The sequence below is a fragment of the Colobus angolensis genome, unplaced genomic scaffold (genome assembly GCF_000951035.1).
Source record: "Colobus angolensis palliatus isolate OR3802 unplaced genomic scaffold, Cang.pa_1.0 Scaffold132, whole genome shotgun sequence".
NCBI classification, from domain to species: domain Eukaryota; kingdom Metazoa; phylum Chordata; class Mammalia; order Primates; family Cercopithecidae; genus Colobus; species Colobus angolensis.
Genome location: NW_012114400.1, coordinates 1,624,161 through 1,632,957, shown reverse-complemented (window position 1 = coordinate 1,632,957; position 8,797 = coordinate 1,624,161). Strand labels below are relative to the sequence as shown.

Below are 8,797 nucleotides of genomic sequence, written 5' to 3'. Positions count from 1 at the left end.
TCAAATGTACACAAAGGAAATACTGTCTTCCTAAGACTCAAAGGGTTAGAAATGATAAAATGCAAAACTTATTACAAAGCTAAAATAATCAAAATAGTGTGGTACTTGGCATAAGAACAAACATATAGACCAATAGAATACAACACCCAGAAATAAACCCTCACATATGATTTAGAACAAGAGCACCAAGATCATTCAGTGGAGAAAGGGCTAAGAAAACTGGATATCTGGCCGGGCGTGGTGGCTCAAGCCTGTAATCCCAGCACTTTGGGAGGCCGAGGCGGGTGGATCACGAGGTCAGGAGATCGAGACCATCCTGGCTAACACGTTAAACCCCGTCTCTACTAAAAAATACAAAAAACTAGCCAGACGAGGTGGCGGGCGCCTGTAGTCCCAGCTACTTGGGAGGCTGAGGCAGGAGAATGGCGTAAACCCGGGAGGCGGAGCTTGCAGTGAGCTGAGATCCGGCCACTGCACTCCAGCCTGGGCGATAGAGCGAGACTCCATCTCAAAAAAAAAAAAAAAAAAGAAAACTGGATATCCAAATACAAATGAACAAAGCTGGACACTGAACTTTCACCATATACAAAACTCAAAATGGATCAAAGACCAAGAGCTAAAACTACAAAACTCTTAAAAGAGGAATATCTTCATGACACTGGATTTGGCAATCTTCCTGAATATGACACCAATAGCACAGCCAAAAGAAAAAACACACATATACTAGACTTCACCAAAATAAAAAAATTCTGTACATCAAATTCTGTCAATGATCAAGGGAATCAAAAGAAAACCCACAGAATGGGAGAAAATATTTGCAGATCATGTATCTGATAATGGATTACTAGCTAGAATAAAGAATGTCCACGACTCAACAATAACAGAACCCAATCAAAAATGGGTGAAGGACATGAATACACATTTCTTCACAGAAAATACACAAATGGCCAATAAGTACAGGAAAAGATGCTCAGCATCACAAGCTATTAGGGAAATGCAAATTAAAACCACAATGAAAGGAGACATCCAATAAGACAGCTATCATAAGGATACCCCTTCAGATAATTATTTTAAAAAGAAGAAAATAAAATAACAAGTATTACAGAGGATGCAAAAAAACCAGAACCCTTGTTCATTGGTGGCGGGAATATAAAAGAATGAAGCTGCTATGGAAAACAGTTTGGAGTTCCTCAAAAAATTAAACATAGAATTATCATATGATGCAGTAATTCTATTCCTTCATATATACCCAAAATAACAGAAGGCAGAACTCAATTATATACTTCTACAATAATGTTTGCTGCAGTATTACCAAAAGTCTCCATCAACAGAGGAATGGATAAACAATACCAAAAGTCTCCATCAACAGAGGAATGGATAAACAATACCAAAAGTCTCCATCAACAGAGGAATGGATAAAGAAAATGTGGCATATACATACAATATTATTCAGCCATAAATAGGAATGAAATTCTGATACATGCTATCACATGAACCTTGGAAATAATGTGTGATTCCACTTAACATGAGACACCTAAAATAGTCAAATTCAAAAAAAGAAAGTAGAATAGAGGTTGCTAAGGGTTAAGAAGAGAAATGCATTACTTTAATTGCACACAGAGTTTCTGTTTGGGGTGATGAAAAAGTTTTACAAGTCGACAGTAGTGATCATTACACAGGATAGTGAATTTACCTAACCCCACTGAATTATGTGCTTTAAAATGGTTAAAATTGTATGTGTATGTTACCATAAAAAAAATTTAGAAATAAGTACCCAAAGCCTTCACACCACTTGTGGTGAACCTTTTGTTCCTCAGTTGAGATAGTGATAACAGAAATTACTTAGATAATACTTTTTGAAACCTTGGTTGGTAGTGATGGCCAACAGCATCTCCTCTCCCCCTACCCCAACACACATCCACACACACACACACAAAATACACTCAATACCCTATCAAATACCTGGAATTATATTTCACAAAGGATTACACAACCAATAATTTCACTAACGATGCAGTTTATATCCTCCCATACTGACAGATAAAAACACATACATTCTCTAAGCACAAAGCTTATCTTCACAAATAACTCTGCTTAAAGACAAAATTTCAATTAATAATCACAATGGGAATTTAGTTATTTAATGCAACTACTAATCTAATGTCATCAACAAAATCTAAGCAGTTTTATCACAAAACCAGGGTTATATTCAGTGGGCATGCATTAATAATCTATACAACTTTAACATTACACCAGAAAATGAATTGAATATATAAAAGTTCCCTTGATTTTTGGTGGTTTTCAAATTTCATGGCACAGATTACAAAAAAAAAAAAACCCTGTAAAAACAGATTTTAAATATTTTCAATAAAATGGTAAAAAATTGAATATATACCTTTAAGTTTTCATACCGGGCTGAAGATTTAAAACATCAAGCTGGCCCCAATCTGTCAAAACTGACAGATAAATATTTACAATGACTAGACAGACTTTAGTTACAAAGGTACTGGAGGTCTACATCCTCCTATCAAAAACCCTTTAGGGTTAATTTCTCAATGCAAACATGTCTTTTTAAATACTGTGATATATAAACTTGGATACATACCTAGAGTCTGGAGAGAGATGAAATACAACACACAAGTCAATCTTATTTCTGACCTGTCAAAAAAGCCTTCTGGCACCCAAACATCCAACATTGTCCCTCAATATAAAAATTAAGAACAGCAGAATAACTTTACCCTACTGGCTGACGTTTTTCTACAGAATTATCTTTCACTACATATCAAAGCAGGGCTCAAGCTCCATTAACCTTCTACAGAGTGTAGTTAGAAGAGCGCCAAATTTATAAACTGATGTGGCAACCCCAAAATGATATACTTTTCCAATGCAAACAAACTTTTTTCCATTGTTCTGTGTGCCATGTTATTCTTGAAACTTATGTGGCTACAAATAAGAAAAAAATTAGGGAAGTTCTGAACATATCTTGTACTTTTCATCAAGGCTAAAGTGCAAAATATCTCCATTATCTCTGATATTTTAATGGGAAAAAATCACATATAATAAAGGAAATGAAGTGACAGCAGAACTAATAAAAAAAAAAGCACTCTCAAATATATACTTGAAGACTATATTTTACTACCAATTTTTCTTTCTTCAGCAAAATCTGTCAATGAACCAAGTTCTCATAGAACTTAAGATTTTGTTCGATTCTTTCCAGGACCAGAAATTCCAAAATTACGGGGAAAAAGAATGGAAAAAAAATAACATTGCATGACAATGGACACTAAGTTCATAAAGAACTTCTTTTTAAAATGAGATATTATGGAAGAAAATACCATGAAAAGAATAATCCTATGAGAATTGTTGTTAAGGACAGTAAATTGGAGCCTTGGGTCTTCATGAAGATACTAGTTTATATAGAAAACTATAAATATACAAGACTCCGGGGGGGAAAAAGTCAGAATACATATTTAACATTCTGTATGATTAAAAATCTTTTAAGGGGAGCGGGAAAAGGACAGCCAACTGAATCTTATAAGAATACAGAAACTGAAAAATTCCTGGGTCAAAAGGTGCTCCAAGTGGAACCACACTTTGTGGGGAAAAAAACCACAAGAAATTTTAGATATTTTTTTTTAAAGAAAAGAAAAAAATACTGAATAATTGCAATCCCTTCCAAAAAGGAAATCTTAAATTAAGGGGAAAAGATTTGAATAGCATAAACGAGTCTGGCTCAGAAAGAAAACTGAACAACATATCCAAGATCTGTCCATAAAAGTAATGCCAGTATATCTTTAATATTAAAGAAATAGGCTATAAAAAAGTTCAGTCTCAGAATTGGTTTTTGAAAGCTCATTTGTGCTCCTTTGTAGGTGCGTAGTAAAGTTCCATGGGTTTATTCACTTTCCAGTATTTCTCACTGACCAATTCCAAAGAAAAAGAGCCATTCAGTACCTAAAACAAAAAAGAAAGAAATTATGAAAACTGCACAAACTATAATAATGAAATGAAACGAAAATTGAAGTTCACAGAATCTTTTTATTCAATCTTAGGAATAACTACTTGTCACTTAACACTGTGTTACGGTTTTTTACATTATTTATTAGATTTTACCCCACCACTTGCCACTCAGTTGGTCAATGTGCTCCCAGTTTCAACAGCCTATTATTTTAAATACTCACAGTGAACTGGCCACTGGCTGTTGCTATATAAATGGTATACTGCTTCTCACTGGCTGTATCAAGGTTCATCTGGTTTGATTCACCTTTGCTTCGAAGTTCTTCTAAAGCTAACCTCACAGCCAGATACTTGGATAAGTGATCAACAGTGGCGTTACCAGAAGTCTTTATGTATCTAGAAGAATAAATAATTAAAATTTTCATTTCTAGAATATGCCAATGAGAAAAATGTACTTAAATTATGGAACTAATACATTTCTTAAAAACTAAGTAAAATGGAAATGTCTCAATTGTTGACAAAATAGTATCAGAAATCTACTGCTCTACAATCTAAATTTCTTATTGCTAGGCACAGAAGAGGGGAAAGTAAACACTCAATATCTTACTGTCAGTCTACGAAAGCTTTACCTACCTTACCTTCTGCAAAATATGATACACAGTGACAAAAATCAAACAAATACACAAAGCACTAAGGGGGAAAAAGGAACAACATATCCCCAAACCTGAATGACCAGAATCTGCTGGCTATAGCAGCAACAGAAACAGAATAGAAGCTAATTTCTTACTGTCTAAGAATTAAAATGTCTTTTTAAGACTAAGCATAGAAATGTTCATTTGGGCCGGGTGTGGTAGCTCACACCTGTAATTCCAACATTTTGGGAGGCTGAAGCGGGTGGATCACTTGAGGTCAGGAGTTCAAGACCAGCCTGGCCAACATGGTGAAACCCCGTCTCTACTAAAAATATAAAAATTAGCCAAGTGTTGTGGCGGGCACCTGTAATTCCAGCTACTCAGGGGAGGCTGAGGCAGAAGAATCGCTTGAATCCGGGAGGCAAAGGTTGTAGTGAGCTAAGATCGCGCCACTGTACTCCAGCCTGGGAGAGAGAGCAAGACTCCATCTCAAAAAAGAAAAAAAGAGGCCAGGCATGGTGGCTTGCGCCTGTAATCCCAGCACTATGGGAGGTCAAGGCAGGCAGATCACGAGGTCAAGAGAACGAGATCATCCTGGCCAACATGGTGAAACCCTGTCCCTACTAAAAATATAAAAATTAGCTGGGCTTGGTGGCACAAGCCTGCAGTCCTAGCTACTCAGGAGACTGAGGCAGGAGAATCGCTTGAATCCAGGAGGCAGAGGCTACAGTGAGCTGAGATCACGCCACTGCACTCCAGCCTGGTGACACAGCAAGACTCCATCTCAAAAAAAAAAGAAAAGTGCATTGACGATTTCTAAAGCATAATATATCATTCAATCCCTCATTCAATAAATATTTGATGCTTATCTGTACTCAACGGCAGGCAGTGTGCTGGAGATACGGTAGTAAAGTGCCATTCTTGCCAGCATGAGTTTTAGAGCCTATTGGTACTCTAGTATCATTGTTGAGAAATTTGAATGGGCCCCTTTACCTTCTCTACCAAGGAGAGTCATTCCTTTCAGATGTGCAACTTTGGGTGGAAAGCACATGAGGGAGGAAGGAAGAAAACAACAATCTAGGCAGCTAGTAACTGAACCCCCGCAATCAATGGGATGACAAATATTGCTCCTACTTCTTACACAAGACTGCCTTTTACCTCCAAAGTAAACATTCTGAATTTAGATAATCTGAAACTAATCCACACACTTACCTCGTCTGTGCACTGTCATCTTTTTCCATAAGGGTGGGATGAGGCCTGAATACTAATTCAATTTCACTAGCACCATCCATTACTGGATCAATTGCCATTGCTGCATTGTTATTATCAAGCTCAAGCCCAGAATCATCAGATGTTTTGGTCCGTTTGTTACTAGGGCCTGCTTCCTGATTGCTATGTGTGGAGGCATTACTACAGTGTGAACTGTCACCATTATCTTCTGCTCCACTACCATTTTCAATCTGTTGTTTCTTGCCTCGCTGCAGTCTAGTCAAGAGGGAAAAAAGGATGCATAAAATTTACTTTTAGGTCTTTAAAGCAACAAATCTGAAACATGTTTGCTACTGAACTTCAGAATTCCAAAACATACTGGTAACTGAATTTGCTCTGAGTTGGATGACATTGTTTCCCACATGTTCCTGAAAGGTCTAAAAAAATCTCTCTCACTCACAGGCAAACATTTAAATAATTTAACAACTGTTTCTATTCACTTAATAATTTTACCGGCCAGGCAGGCATGGTGGTTCACACCTGTAAACCCAACACATTGAGAGGCCAAGATGGGAGGAGCTTGAGGCCAGGAATTTGAGACCTGCTTGGGCAACAAAGCAAGATCCTGTCTCTACCAACAACAAAAAACGTTAAGTAGCTGGGGGTGGTGATGCACCTATTATCTCAGCTACTTGGGAGGCTGAGACAGGAGGATGGCTTGAGCCCAGGAGTTCAAGAGTGCAGTGAACTAGGATCACTCCACTGTACTCTGCCCTGGGTCAGAGTGAGACGCTATCTCTTAAAAATAGTTTTCTTTATTAAACAAAAGACTTTAAGAATTAATTGACAAATCTTTATATTGTGATCATTTTATGTCATGAGGTTACAGGTCTGAAGAAAGGCATGATTCAGATACGAAAATGTAAAAGTTCTTAGGGAAGATATTTATGCCTCTTTAAAGAAATTCTTAAGGAAACAAAATTTAAGAAGAATAGTAAGTACTTTCTCCCTGCTGACCTTCCTCAAAGTCAGCTGAGGCAATACAAAATGAATCTGAGGAAAATGCGACGGTACCTCAATAACCAATGTGGATACACAAGCTGCTCTCTAACAAGCTCAGATACTAAAACTAATTACCGGGCAAGGCACTTTATACATACAATCTTGTTTACTCTTCAAAACAACCTGTCAAGGCAGTTACCATTACTGTCATTTTCTAGTTGAGAAAAGCAAAGAAACTCAGGTACGAGATTAAATAATTTGCCTAAGGTTATACAGCTAGTAAGTGCCAGAGCTAGCGCTAGGATGTGAACCAGACCACATTCTTTCTACCACATTGCCTGCATCCCTAACTTTATAGATAAAAAAAAAAAAAGAAGAAGGAATATATGATGAAAAAGAAACATGAAAGATGTCTTGCATTTGTAAGAATACTGTCATTATGTTTATTGCCAGAACAAGGAAATAACAGTCCAATAGTTAGGAAAGATACTCAAGAACTCATGCTCCAAAAAAAAAAAAAAAAATCCTGCTTGTAAAATTTATAGATCATTGCAAAACTAAGAGGGGATGACCAGTATGTTAAATAACAAACTATGATTCAAAAATATATAAGCACACACAATGGAATATTATTCAGCCCTAAAAAGGAAGGAAATCCTACCACATACAACATGAATAGACATGCTGAGGTCATTTAAGTAATATAAACCAGGCACCAAAGTACAAATACGTAACTTGGTGGCCTATAGTCAAGTAAAAAGAGAAATTAATAATAGTAAATAACAACAACAAAAAACCCAGAAGTCCAAACACTGCATGTTTTCACTCATGTGAGGTATCTAAAGAAGTCAAATTCATGAAACAAAGTAGAATGACAGTTACCGGGAACTGGGGGGAGGGAGAAATGAGGAGTTAGTGCTTAATGGATACAGGGTTTCAATTTTATAAGATGAAAAGAGTTCTGTAGATTGGTTGCACAACACTGTGAATGTTCAGCTTTGAGGAGCCGATCATTTAAAAAAAAAAAAAAGAATGTACTTAACACTACTGAACTCTACACTTACAAATGGTTAAGATGGAAAATTCTGTTATATGTCTTTTACCACGACTTTTGAAAAAAAAGGTATGAACAGGCTAAAATAATGAGACAAAAAATTAATAGCACAACATAAAGACGAAAATATCTTCTAAAATCCACAACTAAAGCAAATTTTAGTTGACCATAAATTACAATGACCTAACAGGTTTATTAAGACTCAATATATTTATTTTTATCCCATATCTCTTTCCAAAAAAGGATTGATGTGACAGAGCTACATTAATGTAACTGCAGGTAGCGTTTAAAGAATAATGTTCATATAAAGAACATTAATAATCTATTATATCCTACATTTATCAAATCACATCTATGATACTACATACTGTCCTGAGGATAGCATTTTAAGAATGACACCAATCTTGAGAGTCATATGAGGAACAAAAAAATGAGGAATGTGAATATTAAGCCTTTGGAGGGACACGTATGAACGTATATCTATATAAAAGTATTTGAAAAGACAGAAGTAGAATCTGAAATATATGTAAAAGTCAACATAAGCATTTCAACATAAGACAAACCCACACTGCTGCACACAAGAGACTAATTTTAATTCAATGTAAAGGCAGAACTTAAAAATTCACACATCGATTGAGCAGCTACTACTTTAAGCCAAGCATGGTTCTAAATAATGGTGTTAATAAGAATCAATGATTCTGACACAGTCTCTTCCCTCTTAGGGGTCATATCCTAGTGTAGTAGGTCACATATCAGAGAGTGATACATGCTGTGGGGAAAAAAATGAGGCAGGGAGGGTAAGGAATTATAGAGTTCTAGAATGGAAGATGAGAACTTAAGCAGATACCTGCTAAGAAAGTGAGGTAGGGCGGAGCAAGATGGCCGAATAGGAACAGCTGCAGTCTCCAACTCCCAGCGCGAAGGACACAGAAGACCGGTGATT

General features: G+C 36.5%; 1 protein-coding gene across 2 annotated transcripts in view; it reads right to left on the bottom strand.

Moving 5' to 3' along the window:
• Positions 1–2,000: 2,000 nt before the first annotated feature.
• Positions 2,001–8,797, bottom strand: part of RNF2 (ring finger protein 2) — a 19,470-nt gene continuing 12,673 nt past the window's right edge. For both annotated transcript variants that reach the window (XM_011934174.1, XM_011934175.1), the window contains 3 exons: positions 5,802–6,074; positions 4,182–4,353; positions 2,001–3,954 (listed from right to left, as the gene is read on the bottom strand). In XM_011934174.1, the coding sequence (XP_011789564.1) occupies positions 3,853–3,954; positions 4,182–4,353; positions 5,802–6,074 (547 nt within the window). In that variant the 3' untranslated portion in view covers positions 2,001–3,852. The remainder of the gene's footprint in view (positions 3,955–4,181; positions 4,354–5,801; positions 6,075–8,797) is intronic.